Source organism: Notothenia rossii (assembly GCF_949606895.1).
Source record: "Notothenia rossii genome assembly, chromosome: 4".
NCBI lineage: Eukaryota > Metazoa > Chordata > Actinopteri > Perciformes > Nototheniidae > Notothenia > Notothenia rossii.
Window position 1 is genome coordinate 1,214,805 of NC_136902.1, and position 26,607 is coordinate 1,241,411.

Below are 26,607 nucleotides of genomic sequence, written 5' to 3' on the forward strand. Positions count from 1 at the left end.
TACATACTGATATACACCTGAACATCAGCAGGAGAGAACTCTTTAAAGTAGGGACACTACATACTGATATACACCTGAACATCAGCAGGAGAGGACTCTTTAAAGTAGAGACACTACATACTGATATACACCTGAACATCAGCAGGAGAGGACTCTTTAAAGTAGAGACACTACATACTGATATACACCTGAACATCAGCAGGAGAGGACTCTTTAAAGTAGAGACACTACATACTGATATACACCTGAACATCAGCAGGAGAGGACTCTTTAAAGTAGAGACACTACATACTGATATACACCTGAACATCAGCAGGAGAGGACTCTTTAAAGTAGAGACACTACATACTGATATACACCTGAACATCAGCAGGAGAGGACTCTTTAAAGTAGAGACACTACATACTGATATACACCTGAACATCAGCAGGAGAGGACTCTTTAAAGTAGAGACACTACATACTGATATACACCTGAACATCAGCAGGAGAGGACTCTTTAAAGTAGAGACACTACATACTGATATACACCTGAACATCAGCAGGAGAGGACTCTTTAAAGTAGAGACACTACACACTGATATACACCTGAACATCAGCAGGAGAGGACTCTTTAAAGTAGAGACACTACACACTGATATACACCTGAACATCAGCAGGAGAGGACTCTTTAAAGTAGAGACACTACATACTGATATACACCTGAACATCAGCAGGAGAGGACTCTTTAAAGTAGAGACACTACATACTGATATACACCTGAACATCAGCAGGAGAGGACTCTTTAAAGTAGAGACACTACATACTGATATACACCTGAACATCAGCAGGAGAGGACTCTTTAAAGTAGAGACACTACACACTGATATACACCTGAACATCAGCAGGAGAGGACTCTTTAAAGTAGAGACACTACACACTGATATACACCTGAACATCAGCAGGAGAGGACTCTTTAAAGTAGAGACACTACATACTGATATACACCTGAACATCAGCAGGAGAGGACTCTTTAAAGTAGAGAGACTACATACTGATATACACCTGAACATCAGCAGGAGAGGACTCTTTAAAGTAGAGACACTACATACTGATATACACCTGAACATCAGAGGAGAGGACTCTTTAAAGTAGAGATACTAGATACTGATATACACCTGAACATCAGCAGGAGAGGACTCTTTAAAGTAGAGACACTACATACTGATATACACCTGAACATCAGAGGAGAGGACTCTTTAAAGTAGAGATACTAGATACTGATATACACCTGAACATCAGCAGGAGAGGACTCTTTAAAGTAGAGACACTACATACTGATATACACCTGAACATCAGCAGGAGAGGACTCTTTAAAGTAGAGACACTACATACTGATATACACCTGAACATCAGCAGGAGAGGACTCTTTAAAGTAGAGACACTACATACTGATATACACCTGAACATCAGCAGGAGAGGACTCTTTAAAGTAGAGACACTACATACTGATATACACCTGAACATCAGCAGGAGAGGACTCTTTAAAGTAGAGAGACTACATACTGATATACACCTGAACATCAGCAGGAGAGGACTCTTTAAAGTAGAGACACTACATACTGATATACACCTGAACATCAGAGGAGAGGACTCTTTAAAGTAGAGATACTAGATACTGATATACACCTGAACATCAGCAGGAGAGGACTCTTTAAAGTAGAGACACTACATACTGATATACACCTGAACATCAGAGGAGAGGACTCTTTAAAGTAGAGATACTAGATACTGATATACACCTGAACATCAGCAGGAGAGGACTCTTTAAAGTAGAGACACTACATACTGATATACACCTGAACATCAGCAGGAGAGGACTCTTTAAAGTAGAGACACTACATACTGATATACACCTGAACATCAGCAGGAGAGGACTCTTTAAAGTAGAGACACTACATACTGATATACACCTGAACATCAGCAGGAGAGGACTCTTTAAAGTATAATAATATACATAACTCTGCATAATTAGTACTTTTAAGTTTGGAGTATTTAGATGACTAGAGACTTTAAACTGCTTCGTCATGATCTGTTGTTGTTATTGATGTTCTGTTGTTGTTATTGACGACTCAGCGCTTTGTTGTTTCAGGGTTTAATTTCTCTGTGACTTTATTCACGTCTCAGGCAAAAGTGAAGGTTAATGTACAGCTTTATAAAATAAAATCATCACATGCAGCTCTGACTCTGTGATTTCTTCAGGGACAAAATAATCAACTGGCACAATTCAGTCATTTTTCTAAAATCTCTAAATATATATATATATAATCTGAGAGCAACAATAAACCTTCTGTATTAAAGAGAATCTAAAACAGTTACAAAAAGATGGATGAGGCAACACGGACGTGTGATGCAGGCCGGGTCATAAGGCGTGTAGCAGCTTCTGCATGAGTAGAAATATATTGCACTTTGAAGACAAACTGAAAAAATAATCCCACAGGTGAGGAGAGTCATGCAGCTCTGAGGGTTCGCTGTGAGGCTAGCTGCCGTCTGTCCGCTCTCTGCTGCTTCTTGAAATGTTGTGTTTCAAGCTGTCAGGATGTTTACAACACGGTGCTCATGGAAACACTTCACTCTTCTTCTTCTTCTTCTTCTTCTTCTTCACTTCTCTCGCAGCACACACACTCCGGCGTCGCAGCGCTGCGTCGCCATGGAGGTCACGACCTCCCAGGAGTCGATGACGGGGTCGTAGCACTCGATGCTGCTGAGCAGAGAGTTCCCGTCGTACCTGGAGACAGGAGGCAGGACATTTCCATTTAAGGATTTTTTTTTTTTATATGGTCGTCATCTCCGAATTTTGACTTTTTATAAGAATTTCGACTTTTTCTCGGAATTCATTTTTTTTTTCCAGAATCTTTTCCCCCCCACAGATTTCAGAATTTTCTTTGAATTCAAATATTCTCAGAATTTTGACTTTTGTAAGAATTCTGTTTTTTTCTCAGAAATTTTTCTACGATTTTTTACATTTTATAAGAATTTGTACTTTTTTCAGATTCTCGACTTTTTCTTGGAATTCCGTTTTTTTCACAGACATTTTTGTTTTGTTATATCGTAAACATCATCGTTATTTTTCCAAATGTTTACCCTTTATAAGAATTTGTACTTTTCTCAGATTTTCGACTTTTATTCGGAATTCGGTTTTTGTTCCAGAATTTTTACTTTTCAAAGAATTTTCACTTTTCACTGAATTTTCTGAATTTGGACTTTTTCTAAGAATTTTTACTTTTCCCCCAATTGTGCCTCGTGTGCCTCACCCTGCGATGGCGTAGAGTCGTCCTCGCAGCACCGTCGCTCCCACGTAGCATCGCGGCGTCGTCATGCAAGCGACCGTCGCCCAGTAGTCCGTCCGGATGTTATAAACCTCCACAGAGTCCAGGTGGGAGACGCCATCAAACCCCCCCACCACGTAGATGTGGTCGTTCAGCAATGCCACGCCGGCGCCTGGAGGAAGCAGGAAGATTGATTTGATTGTGTATATATAGGTATATACACATTTGTTATACATATTTTATATATATTTGATTTTGTATTCGGGATTATGGGAAACTCTCTTTCTCTACACACAAACTGAAAGATTGACAATTAAGTTGACTTTTTGACTTTGACTAAGAGTCTCATAAACACGAGGCGTAGTTCCGGCTCAGGGCTACTTTTTCACCTTTTTTCTGGCCCTCCAAAATCGAGGTTCTTACCGGGCCAACAACCGGGCTGAGTATGCTAAACTAGTGACGGCAAGGGGGCTGCGACTACAACATAGTGAATATATTTGACCGTGATCAAAATGATGCCGAAGTAACAACATACTGATACCGGATAGTAAAAACCATGAATGAATGCTTTAACGAGTCTGCAGACAGACGGCAGGCGAAACACCTTTTAAAATGCGTGTTGTCTAAATGGAGATCGGCTAAGCTAACGTTGTAAATGCTCCGACTACAGACATAAATAAACCAGCGACTGTATTCTCCATGACACAGACTAGCTGAGCTGTGAGCTCTGAGGGCTAACAGCTAACGGCTGATGTTGGTTTTGTGGTTCACATTGAAGATTACGTCATGGCTCCGCCTACACTGCGTTACTATAGTTACTGCCCCAGCTACTAAACTGTAATGGAAACGCAGCATAAAGTGAGCCGGGCCTACCAAGGCCTAGCCATACCGTACTAAGCCGTGCGAGGCCCTGCAGTGGAAAAGCGCCATAAGAAACACACAGAGAGTCAGAAACTAGGGAGGCCCCAATGGGACATTTCCCAGCTGATACGGATGTCTAGAAATCAGAGATAAAACGACCTCTTGTACAGCACCGAGTCACAAGGCCCAACAATACATATTATCATATTTTTTATGTTATTACAGTTTTTCTTCAAATAGTTTTCTATCTGTGTTATTATTTTGTATTTAATTTGATGTATGCAGAATGAAATCAAGTCAAATTCCTCGTATGTGTCAACCTACCTTGTACTAAACCTGATTCTGATTCTACTGCCATCTTCCAATGTCAGGTGAGAGTAATGCATTGTGCATCCCTAACAGAAACACACACACGGTTCTTACCTACCTGAGCGCTTGGTGGCCATTGGGGTGACGCTGGTCCAGTGTCCGGTGTGCGGGTCGTATCGCTCCACCGAGTTCAGGATGTTCAGACCGTCGTACCCTCCTGACAGGAAACAGGAAATCTAACTGTTAGAAATATCTCCCTGGTCCCCGGCTCGAGCTTCAACCTCAGGATCCATGTGTCTGTGATCCTCTCCAGAATGGAGTCATCACACACAGAGCATCAACTAGTTCCTGAACAGTGTCCTTATTGGAGGAGGACATTCAGTGTTTTCCCAACACAAACAATCAGAATCCTTTTTATAATAATAATAATTGCTATTTATTGATTTTTACTTTATTATCTGCCGTTCTTGTTTGTTTGTTTGTCCTGGTTTATTGGTGTTTGGTCACCTGTTGGATGACGTAGAGGAGAGGGTGCTCCGATACTTTCTGTTGACCGTGTGTCCGGACTTGAATATTGTTTGTTCTGTTTGTTTGTTTTATTTTAACTGTATTTTCATTTTTCTTAAAAAAAACACAGAAATTCTTTGATTTTTCCTCAGAATTTTGACGTTTCTTCCGAATTTTGAGAATATTCTCAGATTTCCACCAAATGTTGTAAACACCATGAACTCTATCAGACTACGACCTCTAGTTTGGAGCGCGTCACAGAGAAGAGAACGTTTGAGCCTCTCAGCGACAGAACTCAAAGGGAGATTTGCCGCTATAATTATTATTATTATAATATAAATAAAACGTATAATTAGAGATCTGTACCGAGGCAGTAGATGAGTCCGCTGGCGACCACAAGCCCCGCCCCCTCGCGGGCCGTCTGCATATCTCCCAGCATGCTCCACTGGTCGATGTTCGGGTCGTAGCGCTCCATGCTGGTGTGACGCCGGCTGCCGTCAAAGCCTCCAGCCACATAAATCATATCTGAAGAGCGAAACAACACCAACAACAACAATACTTATTATTATAATAATAATAAAATATAAGGTTTCAAAAAGGTAAAATAGGCAAAAGAATAAATTCGATAAAATGATCAAGAAGTTAACAGATAAGTAAAAAAGTAAGAAAAATACTAAAATAAAAGTGGATACCAAAGAATGTGTAGCAGCTTTTATAAACATTAAATACAAAATAAAAATAGAATAAATTGATCAAACCAAGCAACATTTTACAAATTAAACACAACAGAGAAAAATAAAACAAGTAATGCTTTTAAATCAGTGATGTGAGAGGGTGCCGGGTCACTCAGAGCTTTGTCCACCATGTTTTCAAGATCAATTATAATACTGTAAACTCTCTGAAGATAGTCCCCCTCACCTCCGAGGGTCGTGGCCCCCGCGAGGCCCCGCCGGACGTTCATAGTGGCGACGGTGTACCAGACGCCGTCCTCGTCCGCCGTGTAGTCCAGACACTCCACCGAGCTGAGCCGCGAGCGCCCGTCGTAGCCTCCGATCACGTACACCCGGTCGTGGAGGGAAACCGTCGCCACGTAGCGGCGCTTTCGGGCGATGTTCTGTCCAAAAACACCAATACAAAAATATCGATGAGAAGACAGAAAGATCATTAACAAGTGTTCCCTCCTCAACTAGGCGTGCAGGGGGAAGGAACACAAGAGAAAAGAACAGGGAGAGAGAAAAAAGAGAGGAAGCTGATTTGGGAAAATGAGTAGATAATGTTTAACTATTTGAAAAGGAAGAAAGGCTCTGCAGCCAAGTTACAAAACAAACTTAAGATAAACTAAGTGATACACAAAGATAAACTGGAGCACATCTCCTAACAACGAACAAACACAAGTGAGACATGCAGGTCTCACACAGAGACACCGCACTACACATGCTGCACACATCACACATCACAATTAAACATTAACGTTTCCTCTCTCTTTTGTCTCTCTCTCGGTTATTTTCATATTTTGTTCCTTCCTTTGTCCCCCTAGTTGAGGAGGGAGAGTAACAACAAGGGATTCATTGATATGAGATTTTAGACCGTCTTGCAATAAGCTTTAATATCACTCTAAATCCTATTTTATTATAGTATCTATCAAACCTATATCGATTATTTATAGGATTTCTTATAAATGCTTAATAAGCACCGTAACTTTCATGATATCATTTCTCCGTCATAATCGTTTGTTTTCGTGAACGGCCGACTTTTGAGTGACGGCAAATGCTGCGGCTGCAAGGCATTGTGGGGCAGCATTTTCTCCTCTCCTTCCGGTGAGGGAGGTGCAGTGGTTCCTAAGCTAAAGGAGGTTATAAAGGAAGTTTGAAACCTCCTTTCCTATCATCTGGAGAATCAGAACTTATCATGGCTGCCACTGAGGGGCTTCCGGGTCATTTCACTCCGTTAGGAAGGTTCCTAAGCTAAATGGACGTTTGGAACACAACCTGCGTTTGGCGTTGCAGTTACAACTCTCCGCCAACAGATGGGGGTGCTGCGGCCCCCTCAGCACCCCCCCTTCCCGCGTCCATGGAAAGGGTTAGCTCAAAACATCTGGAGCTGCCACGAATCATCGATTAGACGACGTGTTTATATACATCCATCTAAGCTTTAATATAAATTATTTGTTATGGCATCTATCTTACCTTGATATATTATCTATAGGATTTTATGTAACGGATAATGTGCAGCGAGGCGGTAACGACAAGACTCCCAATATTTAATTGAAATGCTTTTATAGATTTAGAAAATGTTTTTATTGATTTAAATTGACATGCTTCTGCAAAGAAAAATAGTCCGTTGTTACCGTTTGAACTAACGTAGCAACGGCAGGAACTGCTTCGATAGCGGCTTTGCGGACCTTTTTGATTACAGATTTGAAAACATCGTTGCTTGCTTTAAAAGTAGCACAATTCATTATGTCAAACCTTGGGTAGTATCTAGATATCCCTGCCCTGATGCCAAAGGAACTGCAAAATGAATATGTGTCGCCGTTTGATGTCTGGACCGCTGCGTGTTGAGGGTTTCTGCCCCGTAGCTGATCAGCCAGTCTTTAAATAGTTCCGTAATGTGGTCCCTCTCTTCGCCTCTCTTACTTCTCCGCTGTTTTCTTGTCTTTTTCTTTTCTTCGCTGGGGACTCATCAGCCACTAACCATTCATCCAAACTACTGTACTCTCCAAATATATTATAATGAATATTAAAATCCTCCATGTTGCTCTCAGACGGGACGGGAGACAACGGGAAACTAAAGACAAGCAAACAGCCAAACTGTATTCAGTGGAATCGACAGAACTTCTTTCTGCGGATGTGAGCGTCCTTAACAACGGTCAATAAGTCCTTGACAGCGGTCTGTACTACTGGATTAACAACGTGTTCTGAATTGACCAATCAGAATCCAGTATTCAACTAAACCATGTAATAAAAGGTAAATAATCCTCGCAAAACACATTTCTCACACATTCGTTTCTCTAATAAGAAATAATCGTGAAAACATCAATGTTTTAAAACCTCAATATAATTAAAAAAGTGTAATAATAATGATATTTGTAATCCCTGACGTAGAAAGCAGACTGGGTGTGTTTGAACTCACAGGTAGAGAGGTCCACTCCTTAGTCTTGGGGTCGTATTTCTCCACGATGTCGATGGGCGACTGCTGGCTGCCGAACCCTCCGATCACCAGGAGGACCTCTTTGGCTCCTGGAGAGGAACCAGGAACCATCAGAGAACAGGAGAGGAGAGGGGGGGGGGGGGGGAGAGGAGAGGAGGGGGCGAGGAGGGAGGGAGAGGAGGGGGGAGAGGAGGGAGAGGAACCAGGAACCATCAGAGAACAGGAGAGGAGGGGGGAGAGGAGGGAGAGGAACCAGGAACCATCAGAGAACAGGAGAGGAGGGGGGAGAGGAGAGGAGGGGGCGAGGAGGGAGAGGAGGGAGGGAGAGGAGAGGAGGGGGCGAGGAGGGAGGGAGAGGAGGGGGGCGAGGAGGGAGAGGAACCAGGAACCATCAGAGAACAGGAGAGGAGAGAGGGAGAGGAGGGAGAGGAACCAGGAACCATCAGAGAACAGAAGAGGAGGGGGGAGAGGAGGGGGGAGAGGAGAGGAGGGGGCGAGGAGGGAGGGAGAGGAGGGGGGAGAGGAGGGAGAGGAACCAGGAACCATCAGAGAACAGGAGAGGAGAAGGGGAGAGGAGGGGGGAGAGGAGAGGAGGGGGCGAGGAGGGAGGGAGAGGAGGGGGGAGAGGAGGGAGAGGAACCAGGAACCATCAGAGAACAGGAGAGGAGAGGGGAGAGGAGGGAGGGAGAGGAGAGGAGGGGGCGAGGAGGGAGGGAGAGGAGGGGGGAGAGGAGGGAGAGGAACCAGGAACCATCAGAGAACAGGAGAGGAGAGGGGGAGAGGAGGGAGAGGAACCAGGAACCATCAGAGAACAGGAGAGGAGAGGGGGGGAGAGAGGAGAGGAGGGGGGAGAGGAGGGAGAGGAACCAGGAACCATCAGAGAACAGAAGAGGAGGGGGGAGAGGAGGGGGGAGAGGAGGGGGGAGAGGAGGGAGAGGAACCAGGAACCATCAGAGAACAGGAGAGGAGAGGGGAGAGGAGGGAGGGAGAGGAGAGGAGGGGGCGAGGAGGGAGGGAGAGGAGGGGGGAGAGGAGGGAGAGGAACCAGGAACCATCAGAGAACAGGAGAGGAGAGGGGGAGAGAGAGGAGAGGAGGGGGGAGAGGAGGGAGAGGAACCAGGAACCATCAGAGAACAGGAGAGGAGGGGGGAGAGGAGAGGAGGGGGAGAGGAACCAGGAACCATCAGAGAACAGGAGAGGAGGGGGGAGAGGAGAGGAGAGGAGGGGGGAGAGGAGAGGAGGGGGGAGAGGAGAGGGGAGAGGAGAGGGGAGAGGAGGGGGGAGAGGAGAGGAGGGGGGAGAGGAACCAGGATCCATCAGAGAACAGGAGAGGAGAGGGGAGAGGAGAGGAGGGGGGAGAGGAACCAGGAACCATGAGAGAACAGGAGAGGAGGGGGTAGAGGAGAGGGGAGAGGAGAGGGGAGAGGAGAGGAGGGGGGATAGGAGGGAGAGGAACCAGGAACCATGAGAGAACAGGAGAGGAGGGGGGAGAGGAACCAGGAACCATCAGAGAACAGGAGTGGAGGGGGGAGAGGAGGGGGAGAGGAGAGGAGGGGGGAGAGGAGGGGGGAGAGGAGGGGGGAGAGGAGGGGGAGAGGAGAGGAGGGGGGAGAGGAGGGAGGGAGAGGAAGGAGAGGAACCAGGAACCATCAGAGAACAGGATAGGAGAAGGGGGGGGGCGAGAGGAGGGAGGGAGAGGAAGGAGAGGAACCAGGAACCATCAGAGAACAGGAGAGGAGAGGGGGAGAGGAGGGGGAGAGGAGAGGAGGGGGGAGAGGAGGGGGAGAGGAGAGGAGGGGGGAGAGGAGGGAGGGAGAGGAAGGAGAGGAACCAGGAACCATCAGAGAACAGGAGAGGAGAGGGGGGGGGGGCGAGAGGAGGGGGGAGGGATAATGATCACATATCTGGAAACAGCTTTATAAACACGTTTCATATTTAGTGGCTTCAAATCAAAGTTTCATCAGATTTATTTTTGTGATAAAAGTAATTCTAAGATAAATACAAAATGATAATAATAATAATAGTAATAATAATAAATCCATTAGAAACGTATAATATAAGACTTTTCATTTAAATGTGTAAAAAAAATATATATATAATAAAACAAATAAAATAATAAATAAATATAATCAATACAATTTTTTTTATATATAATGAACAAAAATAATATAAAAGATACTAATAAAATAATATAAAAGATACTAATAAAATAATATAAAATAGTATATAATGAATAGTCAGAGTGTGTTTCCCACCGAGCCTGGCCTGCGTCCTCGGGCCCTGCATCTCGCTCCTCAGCTCCGGCCTCAGGTGGAACTTCTTTGCCTCGTCCACCAGGTCTCTGCAGGGCAAGCTGCATCGGACAAGGGGCTGGGAGAGAGGGAGAGAGGGGGTCAGAGGGTGAGAGAGAGATCAGAGGGTGAGAGAGAGAGAGATCAGAGGGTGAGAGAGAGAGATCAGAGGGTGAGAGAGAGATCAGAGGGTGAGAGAGAGAGAGAGATCAGAGGGTGAGAGAGAGAGATCAGAGGGTGTGAGAGAGAGAGAGAGATCAGAGGGTGAGAGAGAGAGATCAGAGGGTGAGAGAGAGAGATCAGAGGGTGTGAGAGAGAGAGATCAGAGGGTGTGAGAGAGAGAGATCAGAGGGTGAGAGAGAGAGAGATCAGAGGGTGTGAGAGAGAGCGATCAGAGGGTGAGAGAGAGAGAGATCAGAGGGTGAGAGAGAGAGATCAGAGGGTGTGAGAGAGAGAGATCAGAGGGTGAGAGAGAGAGAGAGATCAGAGGGTGTGTGAGAGAGAGAGGGTCAGAGGGTGAGAGAGAGAGATCAGAGGGTGAGAGAGAGAGAGATCAGAGGGTGAGAGAGAGAGAGAGAGAGATCAGAGGGTGTGAGAGAGAGAGAGATCAGAGGGTGTGAGAGAGAGAGAGATCAGAGGGTGTGAGAGAGAGAGAGATCAGAGGGTGTGTGAGAGAGAGAGATCAGAGGGTGAGAGAGAGAGAGATCAGAGGGTGAGAGAGAGAGAGAGATCAGAGGGTGTGTGAGACAGAGAGGGTCAGAGGGTGAGAGAGAGAGAGATCAGAGGGTGAGAGAGAGAGAGATCAGAGGGTGAGAGAGAGAGAGAGATCAGAGGGTGTGTGAGAGAGAGAGGGTCAGAGGGTGAGAGAGAGAGAGAGATCAGAGGGTGAGAGAGAGAGATCAGAGGGAGTGAGAGAGAGAGATCAGAGGGAGAGAGAGAGAGAGAGATCAGAGGGTGAGAGAGAGAGATCAGAGGGTGTGAGAGAGAGAGAGAGATCAGAGGGTGTGAGAGAGAGAGAGAGATCAGAGGGTGAGAGAGAGAGATCAGAGGGTGTGAGAGAGAGAGATCAGAGGGAGAGAGAGAGAGAGAGATCAGAGGGTGAGAGAGAGAGATCAGAGGGAGTGAGAGAGAGAGATCAGAGGGAGAGAGAGAGAGAGAGATCAGAGGGTGAGAGAGAGAGATCAGAGGGTGTGAGAGAGAGAGAGAGATCAGAGGGTGTGAGAGAGAGAGATCAGAGGGTGTGAGAGAAAGAGAGAGAGATCAGAGGGTGTGAGAGAGAGAGAGATCAGAGGGTGTGAGAGAGAGAGAGATCAGAGGGTGTGTGAGAGAGAGAGATCAGAGGGTGAGAGAGAGAGAGATCAGAGGGTGAGAGAGAGAGAGAGATCAGAGGGTGTGTGAGAGAGAGAGGGTCAGAGGGTGAGAGAGAGAGAGATCAGAGGGTGAGAGAGAGAGAGAGATCAGAGGGTGAGAGAGAGAGAGATCAGAGGGTGTGTGAGAGAGAGAGGGTCAGAGGGTGAGAGAGAGAGAGAGATCAGAGGGTGAGAGAGAGAGATCAGAGGGAGTGAGAGAGAGAGATCAGAGGGAGAGAGAGAGAGAGAGATCAGAGGGTGAGAGAGAGAGATCAGAGGGTGTGAGAGAGAGAGAGAGATCAGAGGGTGTGAGAGAGAGAGAGAGATCAGAGGGTGAGAGAGAGAGATCAGAGGGTGTGAGAGAGAGAGATCAGAGGGAGAGAGAGAGAGAGAGATCAGAGGGTGAGAGAGAGAGATCAGAGGGAGTGAGAGAGAGAGATCAGAGGGAGAGAGAGAGAGAGAGATCAGAGGGTGAGAGAGAGAGATCAGAGGGTGTGAGAGAGAGAGAGAGATCAGAGGGTGTGAGAGAGAGAGATCAGAGGGTGTGAGAGAAAGAGAGAGAGATCAGAGGGTGAGAGAGAGAGATCAGAGGGTGTGAGAGAGAGAGAGGGTCAGAGGGTGAGAGAGAGATCAGAGGGTGAGAGAGAGAGAGAGATCAGAGGGTGAGAGAGAGAGAGAGAGATCAGAGGGTGTGAGAGAGAGAGAGAGATCAGAGGGTGTGAGAGAGAGATCAGAGGGTGAGAGAGAGAGAGATCAGAGGGTGAGAGAGAGAGGGTCAGAGGATGAGAGAGAGAGAGAGAGAGAGAGAGAGAGATCAGAGGGTGAGAGAGAGAGATCAGAGGGTGCGAGAGAGAGAGATCAGAGGGTGTGAGAGAGAGAGATCAGAGGGTGTGAGAAAGAGAGAGAGATCAGAGGGTGTGAGAGAGAGAGAGAGAGATCAGAGGGTGAGAGAGAGAGAGGGTCAGAGGGTGAGAGAGAGAGAGAGATCAGAGGGTGAGAGAGAGGGAGATCAGAGGGTGTGTGAGAGAGAGAGAGATCAGAGGGTGAGAGAGAGAGAGATCAGAGGGTGAGAGAGAGAGAGATCAGAGGGTGAGAGAGAGGGAGATCAGAGGGTGTGTGAGAGAGAGAGAGATCAGAGGGTGAGAGAGAGAGAGATCAGAGGATGAGAGAAAGAGAGATCAGAGGGTGAGAGAGAGGGAGATCAGAGGGTGTGTGAGAGAGAGAGAGATCAGAGGGTGAGAGAGAAAGAGATCAGAGGGTGAGAGAGAGAGTTCAGAGGGTGAGAGAGAGAGAGAGAGATCATAGGGTGTGAGAGAGAGAGAAATCAGAGGGTGTGAGAGAGAGATCAGATGGTGTGAGAGAGAGAGAGATCAGAGGGTGTGAGAGAGAGAGAGATCAGAGGGTGAGAGAGAGAGAGAGAGAGAGATCAGAGGGTGTGAGAGAGAGAGAGAGAGAGGGTCAGAGGGTGAGAGAGAGAGAGATCAGAGGGTGTGTGAGAGAGAGAGAGAGATCAGAGTGTGAGAGAGAGAGAGATCAGAGGGTGAGAGAGAGAGAGAGATCAGAGGGTGTGTGAGAGAGAGAGAGAGATCAGAGTGTGAGAGAGAGAGAGATCAGAGGGTGAGAGAGAGAGAGAGAGAGATCAGAGGGTATGAGAGAGAGAGATCAGAGGGTGAGAGAGAGAGAGAGATCAGAGGGTGAGAGAGAGAGAGAGAGAGATCAGAGGGTATGAGAGAGAGATCAGAGGGTGTGAGAGAGAGAGAGAGAGATCAGAGGGTGAGAGAGAGAGAGAGATCAGAGGGTGAGAGAGAGAGAGAGAGATCAGAGGGTATGAGAGAGAGATCAGAGGGTGTGAGAGAGAGAGAGAGATCAGAGGGTGTGAGAGAGAGAGAGGGTCAGATGGTGAGAGAGAGAGAGAGATCACAGGGTGAGAGAGAGATCAGAGGGTGAGAGAGAGAGAGAGATCAGAGGGTGAGAGAGAGATCAGAGGGTGAGAGAGAGAGAGATCAGAGGGTGTGAGAGAGAGAGGGTCAGAGGGTGAGAGAGAGATCAGAGGGTGAGAGAGAGAGAGATCAGAGGGTGAGAGAGAGAGAGATCAGAGGGTGAGAGAGAGAGAGATCAGAGGGTGAGAGAGAGAGAGATCAGAGGGTGAGAGAGAGAGAGAGATCAGAGGGTGTGAGAGAGAGAGGGTCAGAGGGTGAGAGAGAGATCAGAGGGTGAGAGAGAGAGAGATCAGAGGGTGAGAGAGAGAGAGAGATCAGAGGGTGAGAGAGAGAGAGATCAGAGGGTGAGAGAGAGAGAGAGATCAGAGGGTGAGAGAGAGAGAGAGATCAGAGGGTGTGAGAGAGAGAGAGATCCCAGGGTGTGAGAGAGAGAGAGATCAGAGGGTGAAACAGACGGAAAGAGAGAAAGAGATCAGAGGGTGAAACAGACGGAAAGGGAGAGAGAGAGATCAGAGGGTGAAACAGACGGAAAGGGAGAGAGAGAGATCAGAGGGTGAAATAGACGGAAAGGGAGAGAGAGAGATCAGAGGGTGAAACAGACAGAAAGAGAGAGAGAGATCAGAGGGTGAAACAGACGGAAAGGGAGAGAGAGAGATCAGAGGGCGAAACAGACGGAAAGGGAGAGAGAGAAGTCAGAGGGTGAAACTGACGGAAAGGGAGAGAGAGAGATCAGAGGGTGAAACAGACGGAAAGGGAGAGAGAGAGATCAGAGGGTGAAACAGACGGAAAGGGAGAGAGAGAGATCAGAGGGTGAAACAGACGGAAAGGGAGAGAGAGAGATCAGAGGGCGAAACAGACGCAAAGGGAGAGAGAGAGATCAGAGGGCGAAACAGACGGAAAGGGAGAGAGAGAGATCAGAGGGTGAAACAGACGGAAAGGGAGAGAGAGAGATCAGAGGGTGAAACAGACGGAAAGAGAGAGAGAGATCAGAGGGTGAAACAGACGGAAAGGGAGAGAGAGAGATCAGAGGGCGAAACAGACGCAAAGGGAGAGAGAGAGATCAGAGGGTGAAACAGACGGAAAGGGAGAGAGAGAGATCAGAGGGTGAAACAGACGGAAAGGGAGAGAGAGAGATCAGAGGGCGAAACAGACGGAAAGGGAGAGAGAGAGGTCAGAGGGTGAAACAGACGGAAAGGGAGAGAGAGAGATCAGAGGGCGAAACAGACGGAAAGGGAGAGAGAGAGATCAGAGGGTGAAACAGACGGAAAGGGAGAGAGAGAGATCAGAGGGCGAAACAGACGGAAAGGGAGAGAGAGAGGTCAGAGGGTGAAACAGACGGAAAGAGAGAGAGAGAGATCAGAGGGCGAAACAGACGGAAAGGGAGAGAGAGAGATCAGAGGGTGAAACAGACGGAAAGGGAGAGAGAGAGATCAGAGGGCGAAACAGACGGAAAGGGAGAGAGAGAGATCAGAGGGTGAAACAGACGGAAAGAGAGAGTTATAGTGGGAACAGTGGGGGGGATTTAGGTCCAATTCCAAACCAAACCCTACCCACTGCCCCTCCGTCTGAAGTCTCACTCGCAGCTTGTTGCTTTTACTTCGAATATTTAACTAATTGTACGGTGTCACGAAAGGCGCCTTACATTTGGGACGAGAGCCTATTGGGCCTTAATCAGAGTTCGGAGCGTGTGATTGGACGAGAGCCTCACCTCGGGGTCGATCACGTCGGTGATGTATCGCGGCGTCAGCAGCGGCAGCCGCACGAACTCCAGCATCTCGGAGAGGAACGCCTCGCGGTCCTTTCTGTTGTGTTTCACCCAGTTCAGCACGGCCTCGAACACCGGCTCCTCAGAGTCCACCTGCGCAGGGACAGGGGGGCAATACACGTATTAATACACACTCTGAACACAGGGACAGGGGGGCAATACACATATTAATACACACCCTGAACACAGGGACAGGGGGGCAATACACGTATTAATACACACTCTGAACACAGGGACAGGGGGGGTAATACACATTAATACACACTCTGAACACAGGGACAGGGGGGGTAATACACATATTAATACACACTCTGAACACAGGGACAGGGGGGGTAATACACATATTAATACACACTCTGAACACAGGGACAGGGGGGTAATACACGTATTAATACACACTCTGAACACAGGGACAGGGGGGGTAATACACATATTAATACACACTCTGAACACAGGGACAGGGGGGTAATACACATATTAATACACACTCTGAACACAGGGACAGGGGGGCAATACACATATTAATACACACTCTGAACACAGGGACAGGGGGGGTAATACACATATTAATACACACTCTGAACACAGGGACAGGGGGGTAATACACATATTAATACACACTCTGAACACAGGGACAGGGGGGCAATACACATATTAATACACACTCTGAACACAGGGACAGGGGGGGTAATACACATATTAATACACACTCTGAACACAGGGACAGGGGGGTAATACACATATTAATACACACTCTGAACACAGGGACAGGGGGGGTAATACACGTATTAATACACACTCTGAACACAGGGACAGGGGGGGTAATACAGATATTAATACACACTCTGAACACAGGGACAGGGGGGTAATACACATATTAATACACACTCTGAACACAGGGACAGGGGGGGTAATACACATATTAATACACACTCTGAACACAGGGACAGGGGGGGTAATACAGATATTAATACACACTCTGAACACAGGGACAGGGGGGTAATACACATATTAATACACACTCTGAACACAGGGACAGGGGGGCAATACACATATTAATACACACTCTGAACACAGGGACAGGGGGGTAATACACGTATTAATACACACTCTGAACACAGGGACAGGGGGGGTAATACAGATATTAATACACACTCTGAACACAGGGACAGGGGGGTAATACACATATTAATACACACTCTGAACACAGGGACAGGGGGGGTAATACACGTATTAATACACACTCTGAACACAGGGACAGGGGGGGCAATACACATATTAATACACACTCTGAACACAGGGACAGGGGGGGTAATACACATATTAATACACACTCTGAACACAGGGACAGGGGGGGTAATACACATATTAATACACACTCTGAACACAGGGACAGGGGGGTAATACACATATTAATACACACTCTGAACACAGGGACAGGGGGGGTAATACACATATTAATACACACTCTGAACACAGGGACAGGGGGGGTAATACACATATTAATACACACTCTGAACACAGGGACAGGGGGGGTAATACACATATTAATACACACTCTGAACACAGGGACAGGGGGGGTAATACACATATTAATACACACTCTGAACACAGGGACAGGGGGGGTAATACACATATTAATACACACTCTGAACACAGGGACAGGGGGGTAATACACGTATTAATACACACTCTGAACACAGGGACAGGGGGGGTAATACACATATTAATACACACTCTGAACACAGGGACAGGGGGGGTAATACACATATTAATACACACTCTGAACACAGGGACAGGGGGGGTAATACACGTATTAATACACACTCTGAACACAGGGACAGGGGGGGTAATACACATATTAATACACACTCTGAACACAGGGACAGGGGGGGCAATACACGTATTAATACACACTCTGAACACAGGGACAGGGGGGTAATACACGTATTAATACACACTCTGAACACAGGGACAGGGGGGGTAATACACATATTAATACACACTCTGAACACAGGGACAGGGGGGGTAATACACGTATTAATACACACTCTGAACACAGGGACAGGGGGGCAATACACATATTAATACACACTCTGAACACAGGGACAGGGGGGCAATACACATATTAATACACACTCTGAACACAGGGACAGGGGGGTAATACACATATTAATACACACTCTGAACACAGGGACAGGGGGGGTAATACACATATTAATACACACTCTGAACACAGGGACAGGGGGGGTAATACACATATTAATACACACTCTGAACACAGGGACAGGGGGGCAATACACATATTAATACACACTCTGAACACAGGGACAGGGGGGCAATACACGTATTAATACACACTCTGAGCGCAGGGACAGGGGGGGTAATACACGTATTAATACACACTCTGAACACAGGGACAGGGGGGGTAATACACGTATTAATACACACTCTGAACCCAGGGACAGGGGGGCAATACACATATTAATACACACTCTGAACACAGGGACAGGGGGGGTAATACACGTATTAATACACACTCTGAACACAGGGACAGGGGGGGTAATACACGTATTAATACACACTCTGAACACAGGGACAGGGGGGGTAATACACGTATTAATACACACTCTGAACACAGGGACAGGGGGGCAATACACATATTAATACACACCCTGAACACAGGGACAGGGGGGCAATACACATATTAATACACACTCTGAACACAGGGACAGGGGGGGTAATACACATATTAATACACACTCTGAACACAGGGACAGGGGGGGTAATACACATATTAATACACAGTCTGAACACAGGGACAGGGGGGGTAATACACATATTAATACACACTCTGAACACAGGGACAGGGGGGGTAATACACATATTAATACACAGTCTGAACACAGGGACAGGGGGGGTAATACACATATTAATACACACTCTGAACACAGGGACAGGGGGGTAATACACATATTAATACACACTCTGAACACAGGGACAGGGGGGGTAATACACATATTAATACACACTCTGAACACAGGGACAGGGGGGGTAATACACATATTAATACACAGTCTGAACACAGGGACAGGGGGGGTAATACACGTATTAATACACACTCTGAACACAGGGACAGGGGGGGTAATACACATATTAATACACAGTCTGAACACAGGGACAGGGGGGGTAATACACATATTAATACACACTCTGAACACAGGGACAGGGGGGTAATACACATATTAATACACACTCTGAACACAGGGACAGGGGGGGTAATACACATATTAATACACACTCTGAACACAGGGACAGGGGGGGTAATACACATATGAATACACACTCTGAACACAGGGACAGGGGGGGTAATACACATATTAATACACACTCTGAACACAGGGACAGGGGGGGTAATACACATATTAATACACACTCTGAACACAGGGACAGGGGGGGTAATACACATATTAATACACACTCTGAACACAGGGACAGGGGGGGTAATACACATATTAATACACACTCTGAACACAGGGACAGGGGGGTAATACACATATTAATACACACTCTGAACACAGGGACAGGGGGGTAATACACATATTAATACACACTCTGAACACAGGGACAGGGGGGTAATACACATATTAATACACACTCTGAACACAGGGACAGGGGGGGTAATACACATATTAATACACACTCTGAACACAGGGACAGGGGGGGTAATACACATATTAATACACACTCTGAACACAGGGACAGGGGGGCAATACACGTATTAATACACACTCTGAACACAGGGACAGGGGGGTAATACACATATTAATACACACTCTGAACACAGGGACAGGGGGGGTAATACACATATTAATACACACTCTGAACACAGGGACAGGGGGGGTAATACACATATTAATACACACTCTGAACACAGGGACAGGGGGGGTAATACACATATTAATACACACTCTGAACACAGGGACAGGGGGGGTAATACACGTATTAATACACACTCTGAACACAGGGACAGGGGGGTAATACACGTATTAATACACACTCTGAACACAGGGACAGGGGGGTAATACACGTATTAATACACACTCTGAACACAGGGACAGGGGGGGCAATACACGTATTAATACACACTCTGAACACAGGGACAGGGGGGGTAATACACATATTAATACACACTCTGAACACAGGGACAGGGGGGTAATACACATATTAATACACACTCTGAACACAGGGACAGGGGGGGCAATACACGTATTAATACACACTCTGAACACAGGGACAGGGGGGCAATACACGTATTAATACACACTCTGAACACAGGGACAGGGGGGGTAATACACATATTAATACACACTCTGAACACAGGGACAGGGGGGGTAATACACATATTAATACACACTCTGAACACAGGGACAGGGGGGTAATACACATATTAATACACACTCTGAACACAGGGACAGGGGGGGTAATACACATATTAATACACACTCTGAACACAGGGACAGGGGGGTAATACACGTATTAATACACACTCTGAACACAGGGACAGGGGGGTAATACACGTATTAATACACACTCTGAACACAGGGACAGGGGGGTAATACACGTATTAATACACACTCTGAACACAGGGACAGGGGGGTAATACACATATTAATACACACTCTGAACACAGGGACAGGGGGGTAATACACATATTAATACACACTCTGAACACAGGGACAGGGGGGTAATACACATATTAATACACACTCTGAACACAGGGACAGGGGGGTAATACACATATTAATACACACTCTGAACACAGGGACAGGGGGGGTAATACACGTATTAATACACACTCTGAACACAGGGACAGGGGGGTAATACACATATTAATACACACTCTGAACACAGGGACAGGGGGGTAATACACATATTAATACACACTCTGAACACAGGGACAGGGGGGCAATACACGTATTAATACACACTCTGAACACAGGGACAGGGGGGCAATACACGTATTAATACACACTCTGAACACAGGGACAGGGGGGCAATACACATATTAATACACACTCTGAACACAGGGACAGGGGGGTAATACACATATTAATACACACTCTGAACACAGGGACAGGGGGGCAATACACGTATTAATACACACTCTGAACACAGGGACAGGGGGGCAATACACGTATTAATACACACTCTGAACACAGGGACAGGGGGGCAATACACATATTAATACACACTCTGAACACAGGGACAGGGGGGCAATACACATATTAATACACACTCTGAACACAGGGACAGGGGGGTAATACACATATTAATACACACTCTGAACACAGGGACAGGGGGGTAATACACATATTAATACACACTCTGAACACAGGGACAGGGGGGCAATACACGTATTAATACACACTCTGAACACAGGGACAGGGGGGCAATACACGTATTAATACACACTCTGAACACAGGGACAGGGGGGCAATACACATATTAATACACACTCTGAACACAGGGACAGGGGGGTAATACACATATTAATACACACTCTGAACACAGCGACAGGGGGGTAATACACATATTAATACACACTCTGAACACAGGGACAGGGGGGCAATACACATATTAATACACACTCTGAACACAGGGACAGGGGGGTAATACACATATTAATACACACTCTGAACACAGGGACAGGGGGGCAATACACATATTAATACACACTCTGAACACAGGGACAGGGGGGGTAATACACATATTAATACACACTCTGAACACAGGGACAGGGGGGTAATACACATATTAATACACACTCTGAACACAGGGACAGGGGGGTAATACACGTATTAATACACACTCTGAACACAGGGACAGGGGGGTAATACACGTATTAATACACACTCTGAACACAGGGACAGGGGGGGTAATACACGTATTAATACACACCCTGAACACAGGGACAGGGGGGTAATACACATTAATACACACTCTGAACACAGGGACAGGGGGGGTAATACACATATTAATACACACTCTGAACACAGGGACAGGGGGGTAATACACGTATTAATACACACTCTGAACACAGGGACAGGGGGGGTAATACACGTATTAATACACACTCTGAACACAGGGACAGGGGGGGTAATACATGTATTAATACACACTCTGAACACAGGGACAGGGGGGGTAATACACATATTAATACACACTCTGAACACAGGGACAGGGGGGGTAATACATGTATTAATACACACTCTGAACACAGGGACAGGGGGGGTAATACACATATTAATACACACTGAGCGCAGGCACAGGGGGGGTAATACACATATTAATACACACTCTGAACACAGGGACAGGGGGGTAATACACATATTAATACACACTCTGAACACAGGGACAGGGGGGGCAATACACGTATTAATACACACTCTGAACACAGGGACAGGGGGGGTAATACACATATTAATACACACTCTGAACACAGGGACAGGGGGGCAATACACATATTAATACACACTCTGAGCACAGGGACAGGGGGGTTTACAGGGTACAATACACATATTAATACACACGCCCCCCCCCCGCCTGAGGGAAGGTGTGATATTGGTCCAGATGAATAATCTGGCCCAGCCGGTCGTGTGATATCCCTGGCCACCGTGGCGTCGCACCCTGAACAGCTGTTTGGGTGCAGGCTGGCAGAGTCCTCCACGTCATAGCACACTTCTCCGCGGGGTCAGTGCGTCAGGGTGTGCTCTGTCAGCCGCAGCCTCTTTTCTCTCCACGGTTACGAGGGAGAGGTGAGTGAGGCTGCTAACCGGAAAGCCGGTCAGAAACAGTGAGATGTGTTGTTGTGGGACGACAGCGCATGTATACATCGGGGCTCCGCCCGCTCACTGTACCCATAGAGTCCAGAAGAGGGCGGACCCTCTGAGAGATATAACGAGGGGTTATGTATACTAACCCTTGTTATATAACTCATCTCTTTGGACTCCACTTCCAGAGATAGAATTACTAACAAAGCACTTATATACTAATAAAGGGCTGGCTTATCTAAAGCCAGTTGAGTAGCACTTGAGATGTTTGGCTCTATGAAACCTGATGAACTAATATGATTCTGTTTTTTCAAGTTTGTATTTTATTGGTCGAATGCCGCTTGCTGAAGAGAAGTAAAGGATGACAGTAAGGAGGCGAGGCCTCCTTTTATGCGGTGAGATGCATTCAGGTAGGCCCGCCCCGGAGCCGTCTAGAAAGTCTCAGTGGATGAATGCTTGCATGATATGATTGAGGGGAGTACCCAGAGTCCAGGAGAGGGCTCCGCCTGTGTTTATTTAACAAAGGTTACAATACGTAACCCCTTGTTTCCTCTCGTGTTTCATCTCGTGTTTCCTCTCGTGTTTCCTCTTTTGTTTCCTTTCGTGTTTCCTCTTTTGTTTCCTTTCGTGTTTCCTCTTTTGTTTCCTCTCGTGTTTCCTCTCGTGTTTCCTCTCGTGTTTCCTCTCGTGTTTCCTTTCGTGTTTCCTCTCGTGTTTCCTCTCGTTTCCTCTCGTGTTTCCTCACCTGTATCTTGTGTTTCCTCACCTGTATCTCGTGTTTCCTCTCGTGTTTCCTCTCGTGTTTCCTCACCTGTATCTCGTCGCACTTGATGAGCTTCTCCACCTCGGCCTGGCAGAGCAGCATGAACTCTTCGTGCTGGACGACCTCTGAGAAGTGTTTCTGGGAGAAGAGTTCAGCCGCCTGCATCAGATCCAGACAGTTGTGAGTCTCTGCAAAGTCCCGGATCCCGAGGCAGTTTGTGGGGTCCAGCTGCCCCTCCAGGAAGTCACAGCAGGCGCGCTTCACTCCTGAGGAAGCAGGGGAACATGAGTTAAAGGTCTCTATCATACTACTTCAGGCGCATATCACAGCTCTCAGATATATACAAATATATAAAAAACATGTCTCTGAAGTGTTCTGCTCCAAACCCCTAACAGATCCTTCTAGCCTCATCCTTGGTCTGTTGCTTCTTCACCTTTGAGTGGATGCCCCTGAACGCACCTTTGAGTGGATGCACCTGAACGCACCATTGAGTGGATGCACCTGAACGCACCTTTGAGTGGATGCACCTGAACGCACCATTGAGTGGATGCACCTGAACGCACCTTTGAGTGGAAGCACCTGAACGCACCTTTGAGTGGAAGCACCTGAACGCACCTTTGAATGGATGCACCTGAATGCCCCTTATAGTGGATGCACCTGAACGCACCTTTGAGTGGATGCACCTGAACGCACCTTTGAGTGGATGCACCTGAACGCACCTTTGAGTGGATGCACCTGAACGCACCTTTGAGCTGCAGTAAGCACGCGGCCGGCAGTAGTTCCTGAACGTTTTCCACCGTCACCAGAACCGTCTCCGTGTACACGAAGTCCAGAAGAATCTCCATCGTAGATGCTGTCAGACCCTGGATATCAACGAAGGACTTCCCCTTCTCTGCCAGCTGCACACACACACACACACACACACACACACACACACACACACACACACACACACACACACACACACACACACACACACACACACACACACACACACACACACACACACACACACACACACACACACACACACACACACACACACACACACACACACACACACACACACACACACACACACACACACACACACACACACACAGTCAATAATAACTAGCAATTGAACTAACTTGTGCAATTGAAGACGCTGCTTTTCATTAAATCAAATAGTTATTCATATCTCACACTAATTGTATTCTCTTAGCTTTTTACATGACTGTTTTTAAATGTATTTAAATATTTATTTGATGTGTTTCTGTTGCACTTTATTTGTGTGCTTTATAAATGTCTGTTTATCTGTTATCAGGTGTGAACGCTTCAGGTGGGTTAACACCTGATAGACGCAAATTTGCTCGGATGGCATCAATTGAAGGGGGGCGCTTCAATCGCGAGAGTTCCATTTTTTTCAACTTGAGCGTCAAAATCACGTGACACGTTCGGGCGTTAGCCAATCAGTGATGAGGATCTCAGCATGCCGTCACTGACGTTGAATCATAAGAGCAGCATAAGAGATGTCCCGCCTCTTATACCCTATCACGTACAATGTGTCGGAGCGATGGCCAATAGGAGTGCGAGTGTTCCATAGTGATGTCACCATGATCCGGAAGTACACAGAGGAGTTTTGGATGCTAACTCTAAGCCTCTGTGAGACATCCTTAGAGTGTTACCTCGCTGGTGAACATGGCGCAGAAGTAGTCGCTGCAGGCCGCGAGGACGATCCGGTGCGCGGGGAAGTCGGCCGTGTTCACCCTCAGCGTGATGTCACACAGCGTGTTGCTCTTCCTCAGAGCGTTCATGGCGTTCAGGATGGATTTGGCGTGAGAGTTGGTCATGATGTCTTTGGGAGCCATGTTTCCCCCGGAGGCGCCGCCCGACCTCAGGCTGCTCCAGGAACCTGAGAGAGGAGGAGGAGGAGATCTGATGAGGAGAGAGTCTTCATCACTGCATCCTCTGAACATGCAGCTCTGAGTATTAAAGCTATACTAGTTTCATATTTGGGTGATTAGTCTAAATCACAACATAGTACGTTCAAATAATGACTGATATATGTAAACACAGGGTTACACAAACACATGTAGTTCTTATTATTAGTTCACCATATGCTTGACATACTAAATGTATCTCCTAATATCACAAACAAGTAGCAATATAACAATATTATTTAAATTGGACCAAAAGGTACAATACTGGAGTAAAGGAACTTAGTTACTTCCCACCCCTGTATACTTCCTGATTGAAATGAAGTGCACCTTGGGTGATATTGTGCATGCTAGTGTTTTGACTTTAATGCAGTGAATGTGTTTCTGCAGCCACTCACCGTTAAAGGATCTGAGAACTGTTTCCACCGCTGGGAGGCAATGACTGTAAGAGCTGCAGCTACACATGAGCCATCAGCAGCTACACACACTACACACTGCAAACACACACAGATCCAGCAGCTACACACACACCAACAACAACCACCACAGAGGATAATACCTGTGTGCAAAACAGCTGATCCAAAGCTAACTGAGCCCTGCTAGCTCTCCTGCTGTCAGTCAGAGAGAAGCTTTACACTACAGGTAATCCATGGTGACTCTGACAGGTCACTCTGGAACTCCTCACACTCTCAAGTGTCTCAAATATCCGGTCACATCCCCCCAGGTGCGGCTTTAAAGCAGGTACAATGGCTCGTTTTGCAGCAGCAGCAGGGTCACTGCACTACAGACGTAAACAGAACATTACGTGACTGTGCGTGCGCGCTCCCGCCGCCCAGACGGAGACGCGAGTGATGCAGCGTGACGTCACTTACCAGACGCAACACATGCTCCACCGGACTTGAGGACCCCTCGACTTTATTGTATGTAGAATGTATGATATTGAATAAAATAAATAAAATAAATAAAATAAATAAAATAAATAAAATAAATAAAATAAATAAAATAAAATGCTCCGCTCTCCAGTCCAGCAGGGGGCGGTAATGCACTCTTTTCATTGGTCCCAACAGCTAATAAACGTCAGAGAATAATACGTTGTAGTTCCCCCGTTTGGCCACTAAACGGAAATCTGCTTCACCGTTGGCGCACTTCCTTCCTGGAGGTTTTAGAGGAGGAGCAGCGGCTGTTTCCGGTTACACGAGAGAGAGAAACACGGTAAGAATCTGAGAAAACTGTTTAAAAAGAACCGTAAAAAAGAACCGGGGAGCTACGGTTCTCCTGAGTCCGGGGGGAGAGGCTGTGGAGACGGACTGACATGGAGGCAGAGTGTCGGGAGATCGATGAGACCGGGAGCTGGAGCGCCGTTTATCAGGTGAGTCTCTGCGGGGAGAAGAGGCACTTTCTGCGGGGCGAATAGGGGAAAATAGGCCGGTAGTGGAGCTCCTTATCCGGGGAGAAGAGGGGGAAACAGGCCGGTAGAAAGGCTCCTTCTGCGGGGAGAAGAGGCACTTTCTCCGGGGAGAAGAGGGGGAAATTGGCAGGTAGTGGAGCTCCTTCTGCGGGGAGAAGAGGCTCCTTCTGCGGGGCAAATCGGGGAAAACAGCCCGGTAGAGAGA

At 46.9% G+C, this 26,607-nt stretch overlaps 2 protein-coding genes across 4 annotated transcripts in view; one reads left to right on the forward strand and one right to left on the reverse strand.

Annotated features, from left to right (window-relative positions):
• Window positions 1-2,117: 2,117 nt before the first annotated feature.
• Window positions 2,118-25,788, reverse strand: klhl12 (kelch-like family member 12). Of its 3 annotated transcripts, none has more exons than XM_079675218.1 (12): window positions 25,554-25,788; window positions 24,743-24,969; window positions 23,821-23,974; window positions 23,124-23,341; window positions 15,423-15,572; window positions 10,390-10,504; window positions 8,117-8,223; window positions 5,903-6,098; window positions 5,351-5,509; window positions 4,596-4,694; window positions 3,293-3,479; window positions 2,118-2,766 (listed from the first exon to the last, which is right to left on the reverse strand). In XM_079675218.1, the coding sequence occupies exons 2-12, from the start codon at window positions 24,923-24,925 to the stop codon at window positions 2,640-2,642; spliced, it is 1,695 nt and encodes a 564-aa protein (XP_079531344.1). In that variant the 5' UTR covers window positions 24,926-24,969; window positions 25,554-25,788; the 3' UTR covers window positions 2,118-2,639. The 3 variants fall into 3 exon arrangements, with proteins under 3 accessions (XP_079531344.1, XP_079531343.1, XP_079531345.1); XM_079675217.1 differs by having other exon boundaries at window positions 25,393-25,788; XM_079675219.1 differs by lacking the exon at window positions 2,118-2,766 and having other exon boundaries at window positions 3,294-3,479; window positions 4,592-4,694; window positions 25,393-25,788.
• Window positions 25,789-26,095: 307 nt separating this feature from the next.
• The window catches only part of ptpn1 (protein tyrosine phosphatase non-receptor type 1), a 28,091-nt gene continuing 27,579 nt past the window's right edge, over window positions 26,096-26,607 (forward strand). The window contains exon 1 of the mRNA XM_079675253.1: window positions 26,096-26,363. Within this exon, the coding sequence (XP_079531379.1) occupies window positions 26,307-26,363 (57 nt within the window). The 5' untranslated portion in view covers window positions 26,096-26,306. The remainder of the gene's footprint in view (window positions 26,364-26,607) is intronic.